At 44.4% G+C, this 24,713-nt stretch overlaps 1 protein-coding gene across 1 annotated transcript; it reads left to right on the top strand.

Moving 5' to 3' along the window:
- The first annotated feature begins 129 nt into the window (after positions 1–129).
- Positions 130–24,264, top strand: LOC118363232 (ras-related protein Rab-9B-like). The gene is made up of 3 exons (XM_035743901.2): positions 130–507; positions 9,463–9,800; positions 18,927–24,264. Exons 2-3 carry the CDS (start codon positions 9,651–9,653, stop codon positions 19,383–19,385), a joined length of 609 nt encoding a protein of 202 aa, XP_035599794.1. The 5' UTR covers positions 130–507; positions 9,463–9,650; the 3' UTR covers positions 19,386–24,264.
- Positions 24,265–24,713: the final 449 nt, after the last annotated feature.

Genomic DNA, 24,713 nt, shown 5'->3' with positions numbered 1-24,713 from the left:
ATGCGTCTCCACGCCAAATCAACTTTTAACGCATTACTACCATCTACAGTTCTGGAGTGGAATCACACATTGACTGTGCACTTTCACGTTATTTTCTTCAGCGATAAACCATTTAAAGAACACATAAAATAGAGAATATATACAGTCAAATCAGGGCCATTTGAACATGTTGAGGTATTTGACAGCAAAATAAATAAATGGACCATGGATGGGTGGGGGATGCGGGCTTTAGGACCAGGCGTCGCGACTGAACGTATTCATTACGCATATTCTGTTGCAAAACGGTTCTTAAACAGAAGCAAATTTAATTAAACGGGGCCGAACAACCTGCATTTGTCCAATAGCAACTATTGTTTTCGTTGCAAAACGCACCTGTTTTGACTGACGATTACCCTGCACTGTAAAAGACTGGGGACGCACTGCAACTCCAACAAGCGAGTTCAAAGCACATCAAATTTCAGATGCAAAACTGGGCAAGCCACGACTCATATCATGGTATAGAATGAGGTAACGAAAACGATTTTACTCCTTAAATTAATGCAGTCACATGTAGTAATATTGATTTATGTTGCACGTTTGATCAAATCGGTCTGTTTATTCGTAGTTTAGTTGAATAATTCAGAACAATTGATGTCAACATCACAACCCATCCACTAAACATAGCTTGCTAACGGTAACAGTCTGTGGCTTTTTTTTTGTTTTAAATCCCCATCATCATCATATAGTCGCCATTTAATTTGCTAGCTATTCATCCCTATATCTAGCTAGATGTCCCGTGTAATACATTTACGAAATGGCAACACGCAGATGTGATTCTCTACATTAAATTGGCATCAGAACAACTATAGCAGTTAGTTGAAGTTAGCTACTACGTTAATTGATTGATTCTCATGAAACCAGTTGTATCCATGGCGCTAGCAAATTGAGTTAGAAAACCATGCTGTGTCTGCAATAATAAAATATAAATCTAAAGATTAAGATGCCTAGTTTATGGCACAGTGTCTATGTTTATATACATTTGACTTTTTCGCCTGAATTGTATGCACCGAAATGCTTCCAGATAAAATTCTCGGGTCATTTAAAAAAATAAAACTTTACTTTAGAAAAACCTAGCTAACTTATTTGAATAAATTACAACATTTTGTTGTAGTTTGTCCATAAATCATAAAATGGTATACGTTAATAGAAGTTTACATGAATCTAATATTTGTTGATTTAAAGCAGTGTCTTCGCACATGTTTCTCATTACAATAACACTTTTTCAAGTCGCTGTCAACTTTTTTTTAAGTGAAGTTGTATTCCCCATGATGCGTCAGAAGGAGCCGTCCTTAGATGAGAGCAAGTTAATTTAATTTCTTCACATGTTTTAAATAAAACATCTCATGTAACCTTTTTATATGCCTTCAGAAGCAGAATCTTATTCTCAAACACCGTCTTTAGGACACTTAACCTTCTCATTACCCTAATGACTAAAAAAACTTAAAGACCTTACCAACATGGAGGCATGAATGGGCTTTACTGATGTGGTCAATTGTTTTGAGTCATGGCTGTCTCCTATCACTGGTAGAGCTAAGGGCCTGTCATTACAAAATACACTTCTCATTCCTGCCCCATTTTTAGGGTCAGTTTTGGTAATGATAATAAGCTAATTGTAATGTATACAATGGATGCGTTATGCTGGTAACGTTAATTATTTACTAGGACCACTGCTTACACTCATTGTATAGATTTGTTTTTGTAAAACAGTAATTTGATTAAGTAGGGGGTAGTCAAGAAATCTGGGTTTATAAACCCCATTTTAATTGACTTAAAGCCACAATCTGGAGTTTGTTTTTCAGCAAAGAGCATCCACCACTTAAATGAGGATATTCCCCAATTTGACATGTACCTGTTTAAGCGCTTACCTATACTGTTGTTAGATATTCCAAGACAGTTGCTTGTCCATATCCCATATGTTTAGATATTATATAGGCATATCATGTTATGCCATTTGCTCGCAGGATCCCATTCAATTTAGAAATGCATCTAAAATACCTTAGAACCAAACACATCCATGTCCTAATATTCCAATATTACCCATAAAGACCTTTTGGTTTATTTAAGTCACTTTTTTTGTCATTATGCTTTAATAAGGGGTGTTTTAGTCAATTGCATTAAAATCTGTGATTTTAGTTTTATGCAAGTCATTTGGGATTAACAAATGACAGTTGGATGATGTATTGGGTTACTGAATCTCTAATAGAGCTCAGTACAGTTCTTCAACGGCAAACGATGCAACACTCATTACCGAAAAATGCATTTTCATCTCCGAAACCTTGCTTATCATTACAGTAATGCACCAATTTTGAGGAAAAATCGAATGTATACTTTTGCCATTTTGGCTTAATCTTAGTTTGTCTTTTGTTTATCCAATTGTGTACATAAAAATAACATATACATACACAAGTAATTGTGACAATTTGTCAGAAAATATTGTTGTGGTAATGAGTGAAATTGCTAAATAAATGTTTATACAATTTTAAATATTTGATTTCAGTGTCATGTTTTAACTCAGGCCTTTTTATTAGGTGAGGAATGTAAAAACAAAAAAATATTATAAATTGACTTGTTTGACTTTTCTGGACCTCAAACTATTGCGATAATGATAATTTTTGCATTGGTAATGGTGGTAAAAAATGCTTAATATCTTATCAATAAACATAACAATAATTATGAAATAGATAAATACAGATCCTAATCTTAGACAAATTATGGTGGAACGTTATTGTTGTTGTTGTCATGTGTTCCTGAGTCAGTCGAGTGCTCATCTTCCTGACTCATCTTTGTTGTTGTTGTCGTCATGTGTTCCTGAGTCAGTCGAGTGCTCATCTTCCTGACTCATCTTTGTTGTTGTCATGTGTTCCTGAGTCAGTCGAGTGCTCATCTTCCTGACTCATCTTTGTTGTTGTCATGTGTTCCTGAGTCAGTCGAGTGCTCATCTTCCTGACTCATCTTTGTTGTTGTTGTCATGTGTTCCTGAGTCAGTCGAGTGCTCATCTTCCTGACTCATCTTTGTTGTTGTCATGTGTTCCTGAGTCAGTCGAGTACTCATCTTTGTTGTTGTTGTCATGTGTTCCTGAGTCAGTCGAGTGCTCATCTTCCTGACTCGTCGTTGTTGTTGTTGTCGTCATGTGTTCCTGAGTCAGTCGAGTGCTCATCTTCCTGACTCATCTTTGTTGTTGTCATGTGTTCCTGAGTCAGTCGAGTGCTCATCTTCCTGACTCATCTTTGTTGTTGTCATGTGTTCCTGAGTCAGTCGAGTGCTCATCTTCCTGACTCATCTTTGTTGTCGTCATGTGTTCCTGAGTCAGTCGAGTGCTCATCTTCCTGGCTCATCTTTGTTGTTGTCATGTGTTCCTGAGTCAGTCGAGTACTCATCTTTGTTGTTGTTGTCATGTGTTCCTGAGTCAGTCGAGTGCTCATCTTCCTGACTCATCTTTGTTGTTGTTGTTGTCATGTGTTCCTGAGTCAGTCGAGTGCTCATCTTCCTGACTCATCTTTGTTGTTGTTGTTGTCATGTGTTCCTGAGTCAGTCGAGTGCTCATCTTCCTGACTCATCTTTGTTGTCATGTGTTCCTGAGTCAGTCGAGTGCTCATCTTCCTGACTCATCTTTGTTGTTGTTGTCGTCATGTGTTCCTGAGTCAGTCGAGTGCTCATCTTCCTGACTCATCTTTGTTGTTGTTGTTGTCATGTGTTCCTGAGTCAGTCGAGTGCTCATCTTCCTGACTCATCTTTGTTGTTGTCATGTGTTCCTGAGTCAGTCGAGTGCTCATCTTCCTGACTCATCTTTGTTGTTGTTGTCATGTGTTCCTGAGTCAGTCGAGTGCTCATCTTCCTGACTCATCTTTGTTGTTGTCATGTGTTCCTGAGTCAGTCGAGTGCTCATCTTCCTGGCTCATCTTTGTTGTTGTCATGTGTTCCTGAGTCAGTCGAGTACTCATCTTTGTTGTTGTTGTCATGTGTTCCTGAGTCAGTCGAGTGCTCATCTTCCTGACTCATCTTTGTTGTTGTTGTTGTCATGTGTTCCTGAGTCAGTCGAGTGCTCATCTTCCTGACTCATCTTTGTTGTTGTTGTTGTCATGTGTTCCTGAGTCAGTCGAGTGCTCATCTTCCTGACTCATCGTTGTTGTTGTTGTTGTCATGTGTTCCTGAGTCAGTCGAGTGCTCATCTTCCTGACTCATCTTTGTTGTTGTTGTCATGTGTTCCTGAGTCAGTCGAGTGCTCATCTTCCTGACTCATCTTTGTTGTTGTTGTTGTCATGTGTTCCTGAGTCAGTCGAGTGCTCATCTTCCTGACTCATCTTTGTTGTTGTCATGTGTTCCTGAGTCAGTCGAGTGCTCATCTTCCTGACTCATCTTTGTTGTTGTCATGTGTTCCTGAGTCAGTCGAGTGCTCATCTTCCTGACTCATCGTTGTTGTTGTTGTCATGTGTTCCTGAGTCAGTCGAGTGCTCATCTTCCTGACTCATCGTTGTTGTTGTGGTTGTTGTTGTCATGTGTTCCTGAGTCAGTCGAGTGCTCATCTTCCTGACTCATCGTTGTTGTTGTTGTTGTTGTCATGTGTTCCTGAGTCAGTCGAGCGCTCATCTTCCTGACTCATCATTGTTGTTGTTGTTGTTGTTGTCATGTGTTCCTGAGTCAGTCGAGTGCTCATCTTCCTGGCTCATCTTTGTTGTTGTCATGTGTTCCTGAGTCAGTCGAGTGCTCATCTTCCTGGCTCGTCGTTGTTGTCATGTGTTCCTGAGTCAGTCGAGTGCTCATCTTCCTGACTCATCTTTGTTGTTGTTGTCATGTGTTCCTGAGTCAGTCGAGTGCTCATCTTCCTGACTCATCTTTGTTGTTGTCATGTGTTCCTGAGTCAGTCGAGTGCTCAACTTCCTGACTCATCTTTGTTGTTGTTATTGTTGTCATGTGTTCCTGAGTCAGTCGAGTGCTCATCTTCCTGACTCATCTTTGTTGTTGTCATATGTTCCTGAGTCAGTCGAGTGCTCATCTTCCTGACTCATCTTTGTTGTTGTTGTTGTCATGTGTTCCTGAGTCAGTCGAGTGCTCATCTTCCTGACTCATCTTTGTTGTTGTTGTTGTCATATGTTCCTGAGTCAGTCGAGTGCTCATCTTCCTGACTCATCGTTGTTGTTGTTGTCATATGTTCCTGAGTCAGTCGAGTGCTCATCTTCCTGACTCATCTTTGTTGTTGTTGTTGTCATATGTTCCTGAGTCAGTCGAGTGCTCATCTTCCTGACTCATCTTTGTTGTTGTTGTCATATGTTCCTGAGTCAGTCGAGTGCTCATCTTCCTGACTCATCGTTGTTGTTGTTGTCATATGTTCCTGAGTCAGTCGAGTGCTCATCTTCCTGACTCATCTTTGTTGTTCTTGTTGTCATGTGTTCCTGAGTCAGTCGAGTGCTCATCTTCCTGGCTCATCTTTGTTGTTATTAAAGTCGCTGGTAGTGGAGGACACCTTCTGAGTTGTTGTGAGTTAGCAAACTATCCAACTATCTATCATGTGGCATAATAAGAAGCAGTTTACTAAAGCTGTATTGTAAATCATGTCAACCATGTCACTTGCAGCATTAATACTTATTTCTCCCCTGTGATTTTCAACCATACTGTACACGGGTTCAGGGTTACTTCCTGTCTCTACATTATCAACAACATGGGGATCGTGATGTACAGCAGAGGAACTTTAGCTCATCAGTAGTACATTTTACGACTTGCCAATCTCCAGCTCGACCAATCCCTGGGTTTGTGAGAGGGGGAGTTTCTTCTTCGAGTCATTCACCCCTATCAGGTGTCCCAGAGGACAACCACCCTGGTGACCTTACACATATCTCTTCACCTAGTACATTTCAGACAGGAGGGACATCACTTCCAAATAGTTGTTCTGTTGTTAGTCTAGGTTTCCAGATTTATGACGCTCCATATACAAAGAGTTTTGGAAGAAAGATTGTTGTTGTATCAGTATGTTTGTTACATAAAAAATAAAAAATCTGCTGCTATTTGAGTTTGTCAGTTTTAGTAACCATTCTCTTTTGTTCTGTCTCTAGCTAGTCTCTCTCTCCACTTCTCCTCCTGGTGAAAGACAGCTACTTGATGTTGTTTTGTCTAGGCCTAAGTTGTTGTGTTCATTGTCAGTATCTTCCAGCATGTATCTCTCAGGTTGCTGTTAGGTCTTCGGCCTCTCATGAACACAAAGCCAATTTTATACAGACTTGGTCTCCCTATTCCTACCTTGTAGCCAACTCTGCAGTATTTCGTTTTTTGTTGTTTGTTATATTACTTGTTCAGAACATTTCTTTCATTATTACCTACAGCTGAAAATAACTTTTGGATATTATATAGGTGGTCCCTCACCAGCATTTTGACCAGAAATTAGGCTTTACTGAATTGGATCTCTTGTTCGTACCCCCAGAGGCATTTCCACTGCTCCAAGATGCCGCGGACGAGAAGAGGAATACGGAGTGGGTTTTTAGTCCGACTCAGAATGCATGTATATCATTCACCTGTTCTGAGTATATTACTCTTAAATGTTCAGTCCCTGGAAAATAAAGTAGACGCGCTCAGGGCGAGGATCTCCTTCAAGAGAGACATCAGGGACCGTAACATGCTCTGTTTCATGGAATCATGGCTCTCCAGGTATATTGTCCCTGTCCATACAGCCAGCGGGGTTCTCCGTACATCGCATGGACAAGAAGAAAGAACTGTCCGGGAAAGAGAGAGGCGGAGGTGTGTTTTTCATGATTAACTACTCATGATGTGATTGTGGTAACATACAGGAACTCAAGTCCCTTTGTTCTCCCGATATGGAATACCTCACTATCAAATGCCGACCGCATTCCCTCCCCAAGAAAATTTTCTTCGGTTATCGTCACGGCCGTGTATATTCCCCCTCAAGCCGACACATGACGGCTCTCGAGGAACTACGCTGGACTTTGTACAAACTGGAAACCGCATATAATGAGGCCACATTTATTTGGGCTGGGGATTTTAATAAAGCAAATCCGAGGAAAAGTTTTATAAACACATTGCCTGTGCTACTCGCTCATCAATAATTATTGACCATTGCTACTCCCCTTTCCAGGAAGGCTACAAGGCCCTCCCCCGCTCTGCCTTCGGCAAATCAGATCACACCTACATTCTGCTTCTCCCTTCCTATAGGCAAAAACTGATACAGGAAATAACCGTGGTAAGGACTGTTCAACATTGGTCTGACCAATCGGAATCTATGCATCAAGATTGTTTTGATAACGCGGACTGGGAAATGTTCTGGGTTGTCTAAAAAAAACATTGATGTATACGCTGACTCAGTTACTGAATTGATCAGGAAGTGCATAGAGGATGTTGTTCCCACTGTGACGAGTAGAACTTATCCAAGCCAAAAGACAGCATTCACGCAAATTTGAAAGCACGAACCACTGCATTTAACCACGGCAAGATGACTGGGAACATGGCTGAGTAAAACAGTCCAGCTAACAGACACATCTTCAGTACAGAGACAGTGGAGTTGCAATTCAACGGCTCAGACATGAGACGTATGTTGCAGGGACCTTAGACAGTCGCGGATTATAAAGTGGAAACCTGCTACACCGACGCTCTCGGACAAGCTAAACACCTTTCCCCACTACAGGAAAAACGTAGGGCCTCCACCGCGTGGCCGACGTGAGTAAGACATTTAAGCATGTTAACCCTCTCAAGGCTGCTGGCCCAGACGGCATCCCTGTCTGCTTCCTCAGAGCATGTTTAGACCAGCTGGCTGGAGTGTTTACGGACATATTAAATCTCTCCATATCCCAGTTTGCTGTCCGCACTTGCTTAAAGATGTCCACCATTGTTCCTGTACCCAAGAAAGTGAAGGTAACTGAACTAAATGGCTATCGCCCCGTAGCACTCACTTCTGTGCTGAGAAGCTAGTTAAGGACCATATCACCTCCACCTTACCTGACCCACTACAATTTGCATACTGCCCCAACTGATCCACGGATGACACAATCGCCATCGCACTGCACACTACCCTATCCCATCTTGACAAGAGGAATACCTATGTAAGAGAGCAGTAGTCGATGAAAAGCATTATCTTCAACACCATAGTGCCTTCCAAGCTCATCACTATGTTTGGGGCCCTGGGTCTGGACCTATTCAACTGGATCCTGGACTTCCTAACGGGCCCCCAGATGGTGAAGGTAGGCAACAACACCTCCGCTACGTTGATCCTCAACACAGGCGCTCCACAAGGCTGCATGCTCAGCCCCCTCCTATACTCTCTGTTCACCCATGACTGCGTGGCCACACGTCTGCAAACTTGATTGAGTTGGAGACGACACAACAGTAGTAGACCTAATTACTAACAATGACGAGACAGCCTACAGGGAGGAGATGAGAGCCCTGGTGGATTGGTGCCAGGAAAATATCCTCTCCCTCAACGTCAACAAAATGAAGGAGCTGATCGTGGACTTCAGGAGACAGCAGAAGGAGCATGCCCCATCCAAATCGACAAGCCACAGTGGAGAGGGTGAAAAGCTTAAAGGTCCTCGGGGTGCACATCACTGACCACCTGAAATGGTCAATCCACACAGACAGTTTGGTGAAGAAGGCACAACACCGCCTCTTCAACGTCTAGGAGGCTGAAGAAATTTGGCTTGGACTCTAACAACCTCACGAACTTCTACAGATGCACCATTGACAGCATCCTGTCAGACTGTATCACCACCTGGAATGGCAACTGCACCGTCTGCAATTGCAGGGCTCTCCAGAGGGTGGTGCTTTCAGCCCAAACATCACCGGGGGCACACTGCCTGCCCTCCAGGACATCTACAGCACCCGGTGTCACAGGAAGGCCATGAAGATCATCAAGGACCTCAGCCTCCCGAGTCACGACCTGTTCATCCCTTCATCTAGAAGGCGGAAACAGTACAGGTGCATCAAAGCTGGAAAACCATTTTCTATCACCAGGCCATCAGACTGTTAAATAATCACCACTAGCTGACCTCCGCCCAGTACCCTGCCCTGAACTTAGTCACTGTAACTAGCCGGCTACCACCCGGCACTCAACCCTGCACCTTAAAGACTGCTGTACTATGTACATAGTCATTAAACACAGGTCACTTTAATAATGCTTACATACTGTTTTACTCACTTCATATGTATATACTGAATTCTAGTCAAGGCTCATCCTATATAACTACTGCTGTACACACCTTTTCTATTCATATACTGTCTATACATACCATCAAACATATTTATTTTCCGGACTCTGACGTTGCTCATTCTAATATTTCTTAATTACCTTTACATTTCTGGGATGTGTGTATTGTTGGGCATTAATGTGCTGTTGGAGCATAAGCATTTCGCTACACCTGTAACATCTTACAAATACCAATAACATTTCATAGTTAAAAAAAAAAATCTCTCTGCTCATCCTTCAGGTTGCATTGACCCTGCTAGTACTAGCCCAGTAGCCTAGCATCAAGGTGGAGGCTGGGTCACAGTGATCAGTAACCCGACTAGGAGGCTCGACTCCAGGCTAGCCAGCCTGCCAGCGGAGGGAGGGAGGGGGCCTGGTCCTGGAATGGCCTGGTGAGCTGCACCGCCTAGCAGCAGAGGAAGGTTTGTGATGAGCGGGAAGAGCCTGCTGTTAAAGGTGATCCTGCTGGGGGACGGCGGTGTGGGAAAGTCTTCCTTAATGAACCGCTACGTCACGGACCGCTTCGACTCCCAGTCCTTCCACACCATCGGGGTCGAGTTCCTCAACAGAGACCTGGAGGTCAGATTTAGAGCAGTTTCTGAATTAGTATTTTTTTGATTCTTCACATTATCTCCTTGCCACCTTCTCAAACTGCAAAATAAGGGGAGGGACCTTGGACCTTCTCCTCCAATGAGATTGAGAAGGAGGTGAGGAGATAGAGCCAAGCTCTGTCTGAAATTGAATAATAATTATTATTATTGTGTCCCTTTCTGGAAATGTATTGCATCTCAACTAACCACAGTACCGCGTCACCACATAAATACCTTCAGTTCATCTAGAAAGTAAAAAGTATTCAGACCACTTGACTTTTTCCACCATTTTGTTACATTACAGCCTTTTTCTAAAATGGATTAAATAAAAAATGTCCTCATCAATCTACACACAATACCCCATAATGAGAAACAGGTTTTTAGGTTTTCTAAACTTATTTTCATAAGTATTCAGACCCCTTGATATGAGACTCGAAATTGAGATCAGGTTCATCCTGTTTCCATTGACCATCCTTGATGTTGCTACAACTTGGAGTCCACCTGTGGTTAATTCAATTGAATGCACATGATTTGGAAATGCACACACCTGTCTATCTATATAAGGTCCCCCAGTTGACAGTGCATGTCAGAGCAAAAAACAAGCCATGAAGTCGGTTTAATTGTCCGTAGAGCGCAGAGACAGGATTGTGTCGAGGCACAGATCTGGGGAAGAGTGCCAAAAAATGTCTGTAGTATGGAAGATCCCCAAGAACACAGTGGCAGAAGATTGGAACCACCAATACTCTTCCTAGAGCTGGCAGCCTGGCCAAACTGAGCAGGCGGGCGAGAAGGGCCTTGGTCAGGGAGGTGAGTTCCTCTGTGGAGATGGAAGAACCTTCCAGAAGTACAACCATCTCTGCAGCACTCCACCAATCAGGCCTTCATGGTAGAGTGGCCTGATGGAAGCCGCTTGTCAGTAAAAGGCACATGACAGCCCATTTGGAGTTTGCCAAATGGCACCTAAAGACTCTGACCATGATAAACAAGATTCTCTGGTCTGTTGAAACCAAGATTGAACTCTTTGGCCTGAATGCCAAGCGTCACATCTGGAGGAAACCTGGCACCATTCCTACGATGAACCCCAACCCCACGGTGAAGCATGGTGGTGGTAGGATCGAGGGAAAGATGAACAGCGCAAAGTACAGAGAGATCCTTGATGACAACCTGCTCCAGAGCGCTCAGGACCTCACCTTCCAACAGGACAACGACCCTAAGTATACAACCAAGACAACACAGAAGTGGCTTGGGGAAAAGTCTCTGAATGTTCTTGAGTGGCCCAGACTTGAACATCTCTGGAGACACCTGAAAGTAGCTGTGCTGTGATGCTCCCCACCATCCCGACAGGGCTTGAGAGGATCTGCAGAGAAGAATGGGAGAAACTCCCCAAATACAGGTGTGCCAAGCGTGTAGCGTCATACCCAAGAAGACTCAAGGCTGTAATCGCTGATTAATGTGCTTCAACAAAGTACTGAGTACTCAGCCTTTTGTTTTTAATACATTTGCAAAAATGTCAATCAATCAATCAAATTGTATTTATATAGCCCTTCGTACATCAGCTGATATCTCAAAGTGCTGTACAGAAACCCAGCCTAAAACCCCAAACAGCAAGCAATGCAGGTGTAGAAGCACGGTGGCTAGGAAAAACTCCCTAGAAAGGCTATGTGAGGTGGCCAGTCCTCTTCTGGCTGTGCCGGGTGGAGATTATAACAGAACATGGCCAAGATGTTCATAAATGACCAGCATGGTCAAATAATAGTAAGGCAGAACAGTTGAAACTGGAGCAGCAGCATGGCCAGGTGGACTGGGGACAGCAAGGAGTCATCATGTCAGGTAGTCCTGGGGCATGGTCCTAGGGCTCAGGTCCTCCGAGAGAGAGAAAGAAAGAGAGAATTAGAGAACGCACACTTAGATTCACACAGGACACCGAATAGGACAGGAGAAGTACTCCAGATATAACAAACTGACCCTAGCCCCCCGACACGAACTACTGCAGCATAAATACTGGAGGCTGAGAAAGGAGGGGTGAGGAGACACTGTGGACCCATCCGAGGACACCCCGGACAGGGCCAAACAGGAAGGATATAACCCCACCCACTTTGCCAAAGCACAGCCCCCACACCACTAGAGGGATATCTTCAACCACCAACTTACCATCCTGAGACAAGGCTGAGTATAACCCACAAAGATCTCCGCCACGGCGCAACCCAAGGAGGGGGCGCCAACCCAGACAGGATGACCACAACAGTGAATCAACCCACTCAGGTGACGCACCCCCTGCAGGGACGGCATGAGAGAGCCCCAGTAAGCCAGTGACTCAGCCCCTGTAATAGGGTTAGAGGCAGAGAATCCCAGTGGAAAGAGGGGAACTGGCCAGGCAGAGACAGCAAGGGCGGTTCGTTGCTACAGAGCCTTTCCGTTCACCTTCCCACTCCTGGGCCAGACTACACTCAATCATATGACCCACTGAAGAGATAAGTCTTCAGTAAAGACTTAAAGGTTGAGACCGAGTTTGCGTCTCTGACATGGGTAGGCAGACCGTTCCATAAAAATGGAGCTCTATAGGAGAAAGCCCTGCCTCCAGCTGTTTGGTTAGAAATTCTAGGGACAATTAGGAGGCCTGCGTCTTGTGACCGTAGCGTACGTGCAGGACCAAATCAGAGAGATAGGTAGGAGCAAGCCCATGTAATGCTTTGTAGGTTAGCAGTAAAACCTTAAATTCAGCCCTTGCTTTGACAGGAAGCCAGTGTAGAGAGGCTAGCACTGGAGTAATATGATCAAATTTTGGGGTTCTAGTCAGGATTCTAGCAGCCGTATTTAGCACTAACTGAAGTTTATTTAGTGCTTTATCCGGGTAGCCGGAAAGTAGAGCATTGCAGTAGTCTAACCTAGAAGTGACAAAAGCATGAATTAATTTTTCTGCATCATTTTTGGACAGAAAGTTTCTGATTTTTGCAAGATTACGTAGATGGAAAAAAGCTGTCCTCGAAATGGTCTTGATATGTTCTTCAAAAGAGAGATCAGGGTCCAGAGTAATGCCGAGGTCCTTCACAGTTTTATTTGAGACGACTGTACAACCATTGAGATTAATTGTCAGATTCATCAGAAGATCTCTTTGTTTCTTGGGACCTAGAACAAGCATCTCTGTTTTGTCCGAGTTTAATAGTAGAAAGTTTGCAACCATCCACTTCCTTATGTCTGAAACACATGCTTCTAGCGAGGGCAATTTTGGGGCTTCACCATGTTTCATTGAAATGTACAGCTGTGTGTCATCCGCATAGCAGTGAAAGTTAACATTATGTTTTCGAATAACATCCCCAAGAGGTAAAATGTATAGTGAAAACAATAGTGGTCCTAAAACAGAACCTTGAGGAACACCGAAATTTACAGTTGATTTGTCAGAGGACAAACCATTCACAGAGACAAACTGATATCTTTCCGACAGATAAGATCTAAACCAGGCCAGAACATGTCCGTGTAGACCAATTTGGGTTTCCAATCTCTCCAAAAGAATGTGGTGTTCGATGGTATCAAAAGCAGCACTAAGGTCTAGGAGCACGAGGACAGATGCAGAGCCTCAGTCCGATGCCATTAAAATGTAATTTACCACCTTCACAAGTGCCGTCTCAGTGCTATGATGGGGTCTAAAACCAGACTGAAGCATTTCGTACATTTACATTTACATTTAAGTCATTTAGCAGACGCTCTTATCCAGAGCGACTTACAAATTGGTGCATTCACCTTATGACATCCAGTGGAACAGTCACTTTACAATAGTGCATCTAAATCTTAAAAGGGGGGTGAGAAGGATGACTTATCCTATCCTAGGTATTCCTTAAAGAGGTGGGGTTTCAGGTGTCTCCGGAAGGTGGTGATTGACTCCGCTGTCCTGGCGTCGTGAGGGAGTTTGTTCCACCATTGGGGGCCAGAGCAGCGAACAGTTTTGACTGGGCTGAGCGGGAACTGTACTTCCTCAGTGGTAGGGAGGCGAGCAGGCCAGAGGTGGATGAACGCAGTGCCCTTGTTTGGGTGTAGGGCCTGATCAGAGCCTGGAGGTACTGAGGTGCCGTTCCCCTCACAGCTCCGTAGGCAAGCACCATGGTCTTGTAGCGGATGCGAGCTTCAACTGGAAGCCAGTGGAGAGAGCGGAGGAGCGGGGTGACGTGAGAGAACTTGGGAAGGTTGAACACCAGACGGGCTGCGGCGTTCTGGATGAGTTGTAGGGGTTTAATGGCACAGGCAGGGAGCCCAGCCAACAGCGAGTTGCAGTAATCCAGACGGGAGATGACAAGTGCCTGGATTAGGACCTGCGCCGCTTCCTGTGTGAGCCAGGGTCGTACTCTGGGATGTTGTAGAGCATGAACCTACAGGAACGGGCCACCGCCTTGATGTTAGTTGAGAACGACAGGGTGTTGTCCAGGATCACGCCAAGGTTCTTAGCGCTCTGGGAGGAGGACACAATGGAGTTGTCAACCGTGATGGCGAGATCATGGAACGGGCAGTCCTTCCCGGGAGGAAGAGCAGCTCCGTCTTGCCGAGGTTCAGCTTGAGGTGGTGATCCGTCATCCACACTGATATGTCTGACGGACATGCAGAGATGCGATTCGCCACCTGGTCATCAGAAGGGGGAAAGGAGAAGATTAATTGTGTGTCGTCTGCATAGCAATGATAGGAGAGACCATGTGAGGTTATGACAGAGCCAAGTGACTTGGTGTATAGCGAGAATAGGAGAGGGCCTAGAACAGAGCCCTGGGGACACCAGTGGTGAGAGCGCGTGGTGAGGAGACAGATTCTCGCCACGCCACCTGGTAGGAGCGACCTGTCAGGTAGGACGCAATCCAAGCGTGGGCCGCGCCGGAGATGCCCAACTCGGAGAGGGTGGAGAGGAGGATCTGATGGTTCACAGTATCGAAGGCAGCCGATAGGTCTAGAAGGATGAGAGCAGAGGAGAGAGAGTTAGCTTTAGCGGTGCGGAGCGCCTCCGTGATACAGAGAAGAGCAGTCTCAGTTGAATGACTAGTCTTGAAACCTGACTGATTTGGATCAAGAAGGTCATTCTGAGAGAGATAGCGGGAGAGCTGGCCAAGGACGGCACGTTCAAGAGTTTTGGAGAAAAAAAAAGGGATACTGGTCTGAAGTTGTTGACATCGGAGGGATCGAGTGTAGGTTTTTTCAGAAGGGGTGCAGCTCTCGCTCTCTTGAAGACGGAAGGGACGTAGCCAGCGGTCAGGGATGAGTTGATGAGCGAGGTGAGGTAAGGGAGAAGGTCTCCGGAAATGGTCTGGAGAAGAGAGGAGGGGATAGGGTCAAGCGGGCAGGTTGTTGGGCGGCCGGCCGTCACAAGACACGAGATTTCATCTGGAGAGAGAGGGGAGAAAGAGGTCAGAGCACAGGGTAGGGCAGTGTGAGCAGAACCAGCGGTGTCGTTTGACTTAGCAAACGAGGATCGGATGTCGTCGACCTTCTTTTCAAAATGGTTGACGAAGTCATCTGCAGAGAGGGAGGGGGGATTCAGGAGGGAGGAGAAGGTGGCAAAGAGCTTCCTAGGGTTAGAGGCAGAAGCTTGGAATTTAGAGTGGTAGAAAGTGGCTTTAGCAGCAGAGACAGAAGAGGAAAATGTAGAGAGGAGGGAGCGAAAGGATGCCAGGTCCGCAGGGAGGCGAGTTTTCCTCCATTTCCGCTCGGCTGCCCGGAGCCCTGTTCGTATACATTGTTTGTCTCCAGGAAGGCAGTGAGTTGCTGCGCAACAGCCTTTTCTAAAATGTTTGAGAGGAATGGAAGATTCGATATAGGCCAATAGTTTTTTTATATTTTCTGGGTCAAGGTTTGGCTTTTTCAAGAGAGGCTTTATTACTGCCACTTTTAGTGAGTTTGGTACACATCCAGTGGATAGAGAGCCGTTTATTATGTTCAACATAGGAGGGCCAAGCACAGGAAGCAGCTCTTTCAGTAGTTTAGTTGGAATAGGGTCCAGTATGCAGCTTGAAGGTTTATTTTCATCATTGTGTCAATAGATATAGTACTAAAACACTTGAGCATCTCTCTTGATCCTAGGTCCTGGCAGAGTTGTGCAGACTCAGGACAACTAAGGTTTGGAGGAATACGCAGGTTTAAAGAGGAGTCCGTAATTTGCTTTCTAATAATCATAATCTTTTCCTCAAAGAAGTTCATGAATTTATCACTGCTAAAGTGAAAGTCATCCTCTCCTGGGGAATACTGCTTTTTAGTTAGCTTTGCGACAGTATCAAAAAGGAATTTCGGATTGTTCTTATTTTCCTCAATTAAGTTAGAAAAATAGGATGATCGAGCAACAGTAAGGGCTCTTCGGTACTGCACGGTACCGTCTTTCCAAGCTAGTCGGAAGACTTCCAGTTTGTGGCGCCATTTCCGTTCCAATTTTCTGGAAGTCTGCTTCAGAGCTCGGGTATTTTCTGTGCACCAGGGAGCTAGTTTCTTATGAGAAATGTTTTTAGTTTTGAGGGGTGCAACTGCATCTAGGGTATTGCGCAAGGTTAAATAGAGATCCTCAGTTAGGTGGTTAACTGATTTTTGTCCTCTGGCGTCCTTGGGTAGGCAGAGGGAGTCTGGAAGGGCATCAAGGAATCTTTGTGTTGTCTGTGAATTTATAGCACGACTTTTGATGGTCCTTGGTTGGGGTCTGAGCAGATTATTTGTTGCAATTGCAAACGTAATAAAATGGTGGTCCGATAGTCCAGGATTATGAGGAAAAACATTAAGATCCACAACATTTATTCCATGGGACAAAACTAGGTCCAGCGTATGACTGTGACAGTGAGTGGGTCCAGAGACATGTTGGACAAAACCCACTGAGTCGATGATGGCTCCGAAAGCCTTTTGGAGTGGGTCTGTGGACTTTTCCATGTGAGTATTAAAGTCACCAAAGATTAGAATATTATCTGCTATGACTACAAGGTCCGATAGGAACTCAGTGAGAAACGCTGTATATGGCCCAGGAGGCCTGTAAACAGTAGCTATAAAAAGTGATTGAGTAGGCTGCATAGATTTCATGACTAGAAGCTCAAAAGACGAAAACGTCTTTTTTTGTAAATTGAAATTTGCTATCGTAAATGTTAGCAACACCTCCGCCTTTGCGGGATGCACGGGGATATGGTCACTGGTGTAGCCAGGAGGTGAGGCCTCATTTAAAACAGTAAATTCATCAGGCTTAAGCTATGTTTCAGTCAGGCCAATCACATCAAGGTTATGATCAGTGATTAGTTCATTGACTATAATTGCCTTTGAAGTAAGGGATCTAACATTAAGTAGCCCTATTTTGAGATGTGAGGTATTATGTTCTCTTTCAGTAATGACAGGAATGGAGGTGGTCTTTATCCTAGTGAGATTGCTAAGGCGAACACCGCCATGTTTAGTTTTGCCCAACCTAGGTCGAGGCACAGACACGGTCTCAATGGTGATAGCTGAGCTGACTACACTGACTGTGCTAGTGGCAGACTCCACTATGCTGGCAGGCTGGCTAACAGCCTGCTGCCTGGCCTGCACCCTATTTCATTGTGGAGCTAGAGGAGTCAGAGCCCTGTCTATGTTGGTAGATAAAATGAGAGCACCCCTCCAGCTAGGATGGAGTCCGTCACTCCTCAGCAGGTCAGGCTTGGTCCTGTTTGTGGGCGAGTCCCAGAAAGAGGGCCAGTTATCTACAAATTTTATCTTTTGGGAGGGGCAGAAAACAGTTTTCAACCAGCGATTGAGTTGTGAGACTCTGCTGTAGAGCTCATCACTCCCCCTAACTGGGAGGGGGCCAGAGACAATTACTCGATGCCGACACATCTTTCTAGCTGATATGCACGCAGAAGCTATGTTGCGCTTGGTGATCTCTGACTGTTTCATCCTAACATCGTTGGTGCCGACGTGGATAACAATATCTCTATACTCTCTACACTCGCCATTTTTAGCTTTAGCCAGCACCATCTTCAGATTAGCCTTAACGTCGGTAGCCCTGCCCCTGGTAAACAGTGTATGATCGCTGGATGATTCGTTTTAAGTCTAATACTGCGGGTAATGGAGTCGCCAATGACTAGAGTTTTCAATTTGTCAGAGCTAATGGTGGGAAGCTTCGGCGTCTCAGACCCCGTAACGGGTAGAGTAGAGACCAGAGAAGACTCGGCCTCTGACTCCGACCCGCTGCTTAATGGGGAAAACCGGTTGAAAGTTTCTGTCGGCTGAATGAGCGACACCGGTTGAGCTTTCCTACAGCATTTCCTTCCAGAAACCGTGAGAAAGTTGTCCGGCTGCGGGGACTGTGCCAGGGGATTTATACTACTATCTGTACTTACTGGTGGCACAGACGCTGTTTCATCCTTTCCTACACTGAAATTACCCTTGCCTAACGATTGCGTCTGAAGCTGGGCTTGTAGCACAGCTATCCTCGCCATAAGGCGAGTACAGCGACTACAATTAGAAGGCATCATGTTCATGTTACTACTTAACTTCGGCTGTTGGAGGTCCTGACGAATCGTGTCCAGATAAAGCGTCCGGAGTGAAAAAGTTGAGGGAAAAAATAAATAAATATATGAACGGTAATTAAAAAGTGAAAACCGTAAAGTTGTCAGGTAGCAAAATAGGTTGGCAACAAAACGCACAGCAACTCGAAAACAAGCCTGTCTAAACCCGTTTTTGATTTGTCATTATTGTGTCTGGATTGAGAGGGGGGGACAATGTAATCTATTTTAGAATAAGGCTGTAATGTTACCAAATGTGGAGAAAGTCAAGGGGTCTGAACTTTCTGAATGCACTGTATGTACATACATTAATCAGCAAGACCTACAGCAGACAACGTGGGTACAGTTTCTAATTCAGTTAGTGGAGAGGGGGGGTTGAGCAGTTATTTGTTCAATTGATGTATAGGCTTATTGCACCCTATTCTCTATACAGGCTAGTGCAGTGGACTACTACCCCACAGAATGTGTTTTTATAAATGTATTTATTATATGCTGTGTTACTGTCATTCATTCCTCCTCCCCTGTCTAATGTTTTATCTTTATGATTGCTGTGCATATTATGTACAAATCTAATCCTTTTTGGGAGCAATAAAGGTTTCTCTTTGGTACAACAAACGTTTTCATTCACTTCCTCTCTCCAGGTGGGCGGGCGCCTGGTGACCCTTCAGATCTGGGACACGGCTGGTCAGGAGCGCTTCAAGTCCCTGAGGACGCCGTTCTACCGTGGCGCCGACTGCTGCCTCCTCACCTTCGCTGTAGACGACCTGCACAGCTTCCAGAACCTGGCCAGCTGGAAGAAAGAGTTCATGTGTTACTCTGACGTACGAGACCCAGAGAGGTTCCCCTTCGTTGTCCTGGGCAACAAGGTGGACAAAGAGGGGAGGGAGGTGGGGGAGGACAAGGCTCAGGCCTGGTGCGAGGAGAACGGCTGTTGTCCCTACTTCGAGACCAGTGCAAAGGACGATACGAACGTGGGAGTGGCGTTTGAGGCAGCGGTACTGGAGGTTCTGGCGGCGGAGGATCAGATCGACCACACATTGTTGAGTAGCACTATCGATCTCCACGGCAACCGTAAAGTACCGCGCTCTTCTTGCTGCTGATTGGTTGAAAGGATTGGTCGGAGCTAGCCCCTCCCTGAGTTCTCTCTGTCTAGCACTCTGGGAGCTCTCCACTGATGATGATGCAGGTACAAGCTACTGAGACAACTTGATTATCAACACATCTGATTTTAAATAGTGTTGTGTTGTCGGTACAGACTGAGTTGGAAGAGTATTGGATAATCAACACATCTGATTTTGAAAGGTTATTAATGAGGTACAATGTAACAGGTAAGACCGTGTTGTTCAACTCTGTCTGTGTTCTGCAGTATATCACAACACTGCTGTCTACATCCAGCCAGCTTCAGCTTCATGTACCTGCCCTGTGAAGTGTTTTCACCATTTACGCTTATCCCTCCTACATAAGTCATTATAATCCGATAATATTAACGTGTCCTTTCTGTACTCCTCTCCAAGGCTGCTTGTGGCACAGCAACATGCTCATTCATTAATCTCTTTAAGTCTTCTAAGGTCTCAGAGATACTCTGACCAGAACATGACCATCACCCTGTCAGATCTCACAGATACTCTGACCAGAACATGACCATCACCCTGTCAGATCTCACAGATACTCTGACCAGAACATGACCATCACCCTGTCAGATCTCACAGATACCCTGACCAGAACATGACCATCACCCTGTCAGATCTCACAGATACTCTGACCAGAACATGACTCGGACATAGACCTGGTCTGTTGACTGACTGGTATAATATAATGACATAGACCTGGTCTGTTGACTGACTGGTATAATATAATGACATAGACCTGGTCTGTTGACTGACTGGTATAATATAATATAATATAATATAATGACATAGACCTGGTCTGTTGACTGACTGGTATAATATAATGACATAGACCTGGTCTGTTGACTGACTGGTATAATATAATATAATGACATAGACCTCCAAGTGAAGCTGGACATTTTTTCCAGTTCAGTTAAAGAATTGACAAAATTGATTACACACATTACTGTACCAGGAAAAATGTTTACTGCACAAAGGAATGACATTTTCTTTGATTTTCTCCCAAAGGGAAAGATGTTTCTGTTCTGTCGTATCTGTTAACACTGGGTACATATGAGGTACTTTGTATCTACGGTCGTGGCCAAAAGTTTTGAGAATGACACAAATATTCATTTTCACAAAGTCTGCTGCCTCAGTTTGTATTATGGCAATTTGCATATACTCCAGAATGTTATGAAGAGTGATCAGATGAATTGCAATTAATTGCAAAGTCCTTCTTTGCCATGCAAATGAACTGAATCCCACAAACATTTCCACTGCATTTTAGCCCTGCCACAAAAGGACCAGCTGACGACATGTCAGTGATTCTCTCGTTAACACAGGTGTGAGTGTTGACAAGGACAAGGCTGGAGATCACCCTGTCATGCTGATTGAGTTTGAATAACAGATTGGAAGCTTCAAAGGGAGGGTGATGCTTGGAATCATTGTTCTTCCTCTGTCAACCATGGTTACCTGCAAGGAAATACATGCCGTTATCATTGCTTTGCACAAAAAGGGCTTCACAGGCAAGGATATTGCTGCCTTTAAGATTGCACCTAAATAAACCATTTATCAGATAATCAAGAACTTAACAGGAGAGCGGTTCAATTGTTGTGAAGAAGGCTTCAGGGCGCCCAAGAAAGTCCAGCAAGTGCCAGGACCGTCTCCTAAAGTTGATTCAGCTGCGGGATTGGGGCACCACCAGTACAGAGCTTGCTCAGGAATGGCAGTAGGCAGGTGTGAGTGCATCTGCACGCACAGTGAGGCGAAGACTTTTGGAGGATGGCCTGGTGTCAAGAAGGGCAGCAAAGAAGCCACTTCTCTCCAGGAAAAACATCAGGGACAGACATATTCTGCAAAAGGTACAGGGATTGGACTGCTGAGGACTGGGGTAAAGTCAATTTCTCTGATGAATCCCCTTTCCGATTGTTTGGGGCATCCGGACAAAAGCTTGTCCGCATGAATAAAGAATGGTATCAACATATCCTCCGAGAGCAACTTCTCCCAATCATCCAGGAACAGTTTGGTGATGAACAATGCCATTTCCAGCATGATGGAGCACCTTGCCATAAGGCAAAAGTGATAACTAAGTGGCTCGGGGAACAAAACATTGATATTTTGAGTCCATGGCCAGAAAACTCCCCAGAACTTGTGGTCAATCCTGAAGAGGTGGGTGGACATACAAAAACGAATACATTCTGACAAACTCTAAGCATTGATTATTCAAGAATGGGCTGCCGTCAGTCAGGATGTGGCCCAGAAGTTAATTGCCAGCATGCCAGGGCGGATTGCAGAGGTCTTGATAAAGAAGGGTCAACACTGCAAATATTGACTCTTTGCATCAACTTCATGTAATTGTCAATAAAAGCCTTTGACACGTATGAAATGCTTGTAATTATACTTCAGTATCCATAGTAACATCTGACAATAATATATAAAGACACTGAAGCAGCAAACTTTGTGGAAATTAATATTTGTGTCATTCTCAACTTTTGTCCACGAGTGTATACCAGATGATCCGGTATTCTCTCCAAATATCCTATAGGACTAACACTTCCTAGAAAGCCTGTGTGTGAGAGTTGTAGGAGACACTGGCTGTAATTTCATCCCTTACCTACTACGGTACATCCATTTCTTCTGAGATCCCATCCATTTCTTGTGAGATCCCATCCATTTCTTGTGAGATCCCATCCATTTCTTGTGAGATCCCATCCATTTCTTGTGAGATCCCATCCATTTCTTGAGATCCCATCCATTTCTTGTGAGATCCCATCCATTTCTTGTGAGATCCCATCCATTTCTTGTGAGATCCCATCCATTTCTTGTGAGATCCCATCCATTTCTTGTGAGATCCCATCCATTTCTTGTGAGATCCCATCCATTTCTTGTGAGATCCCATCCATTTCTTGTGAGATCCCTTTAATTTTTTCGGTCTCTCTTGACACTTCAATGTTAAGGATATAATGTTCTTCGTCAATAAAGCGTATTCTCTGTAGAGAAGCCAGTTTTTGTTTGGCAAATGGCAGATGCATTTCTCTTTTCAGAAGTGCATTTGTTCTGATATTTACTGTGTGTTTTCTACCATGTAACATGTGTTTGGGTTGGTGTGTCACTAAGGAAGAGTGATGTTTGTTTCTCAGCCCTCCTGCCTTGCCGGTCTACCGCCTGGGCCCTGTTCTTTGTGTCTTCACTTTTACCAATCTAATCAGAACTTTATAAACACACAAACATAACTAATCTGCCTCTCAATTAAAATGACATGACTGTCTGGTACAGCAGAGGGGTCCACTGGGAAAGAGCCAGACATTCAATGAAACTTCAGCATTGGGTTATGTTGACTCTGTTCTCATGTTACATCTGTATCTATCGAAGGTGTTGATTTTTACTCAGCCCGTAGTATTTAGGAAAAACAGTTTAAACAAAATAACCATTTATTATGTTCCAGGTCATGGTACGTAACAGAAGAGACGTATTAACTGACACGCAAATGTCTTGTTTTAACAGTTAACTATACATGAGATGTATTTTTACCCAATGGAAAAAGAGGTGCTTAAAGTCAGACATCACATTTTACTGCTAGTTAAACTATATCCCTGAGAATGTGTTATCTTTCACACTCTGTTTAACAGACAGTTCTCGTCTCCTCACCCGTCTCGTCTCACCCGTCTCGTCTCACCCGTCTCATCTCCTCACCCATCTTGTCTCCTCACCCATCTTGTCTCCTCACCCGTCTTGTCTCACCCCCACTAACCAATGCTGATGACCCTGTTTTTGTTTTTCAGTGTACTCCGTTCCTTTGGAGTACACAAAGACATGGTTAATGTACATTGTAAATGGCTTTCATTTTAATTCCTGAAATAATACTGTACCAACTGACTGAAATCATTTAAACTCCACCCAAGTGTTTAGTCTGCTTTGAGCTGAGTAAGAGATGTATAACTATCATACAGTTGTAATGTAGAACTATATATCTGTTGATTGCTTGTTGCAAATCCAATATCAAAACTTAGTTAAAACCACTCTTCCCCTCGTTGCCCTGTGGAGCTTAAGACTGTCCCTTTACACAGCTGCTTCCCAAATGGCCCCCGATTTAATACAATATATAGTGCACTACTTTTGACCAGAGCCCCATGGCCCCACTATATAGTAGGTAGCCTAGTGGTTAGAGCATTGGGCCAGTAACTGGAAGGTTTCTATATCTGAATCCCCAAGCTGACAAGATAGAAATCTGTCGTTCTGCCCCTGAGGAAGAGAGTTAACCCACTGTTCCATCAGGCGCCGAAGACGTGGAGGTCGATTGAAGGCAGCCCCCCCGTATCTCTCATTCAGAGGGGTGGGTTAAATGCAGGAAGACACATTTCAGTTGAATACATTGTTGTACAACTGACTAGGTATCCCCCTTTCCCTATATAGGGAATCGGCCCTATGGCCCCTGGTCAAAATGATGGCACTATATAGGGAATCGGCCCTATGGCCCCTGGTCAAAATGATGGCACTATATAGGGAATCGGCCCTATGGCCCCTGGTCAAAATGATGGCACTATATAGGGAATCGGCCCTATGGCCCCTGGTCAAAATGATGGCACTATATAGGAATCGCCCTATGGCCCCTGGTCAAAATGATGGCACTATATAGGGAATCGGCCCTATGGCCCCTGGTCAAAATGATGGCACTATATAGGGAATCGGTTGCCATATGGGATGCAGTCAGATTGATGTAGGTGTGAATACTATCCAATACTGTACAACAATAAAACCAAACATGAAACATAACAAATACAGGAACTGACTTGTATGTGGTTCTTCTTTTCGAAGAAGCCCAACTCCTAACCAACACGCCTCCACCGTGAACAAGTCATGTACTATGCATTTAAGCTGGAACGCAAGTTATGTAAACATACATTAACAGGAAACAACTTCATAGTACTGCAGAGCTCATGTATGGCTCCAACACTTGAAAGAACTTCATCGTACTGCAGATCCCATGTATGGCTCCAACACTTGAAAGAACTTCATAGTACTGCAGATCCCATGTATGGCTCCAACACTTGAAAGAACTTCATCGTACTGCAGAGCCCATGTATGGCTCCAACACTTGAAAGAACTTCATCGTACTGCAGAGCCCATGTATGGCTCCAACACTTGAAAGAACTTCATAGTACTGCAGAGCTCATGTATGGCTCCAACACTTGAAATAACTTCATAGTACTGCAGAGCCCATGTATGGCTCCAACACTTGAAAGAACTTCATCGTACTGCAGAGCCCATGTATGGCTCCAACACTTGAAAGAACTTCATAGTACTGCAGAGCCCATGTATGGC

Source organism: Oncorhynchus keta, chromosome 30 (genome assembly GCF_023373465.1).
Source record: "Oncorhynchus keta strain PuntledgeMale-10-30-2019 chromosome 30, Oket_V2, whole genome shotgun sequence".
NCBI lineage: Eukaryota > Metazoa > Chordata > Actinopteri > Salmoniformes > Salmonidae > Oncorhynchus > Oncorhynchus keta.
Note: the sequence above shows the minus strand (reverse complement) of the source record. Positions and strands in the feature narration are given on the sequence as shown.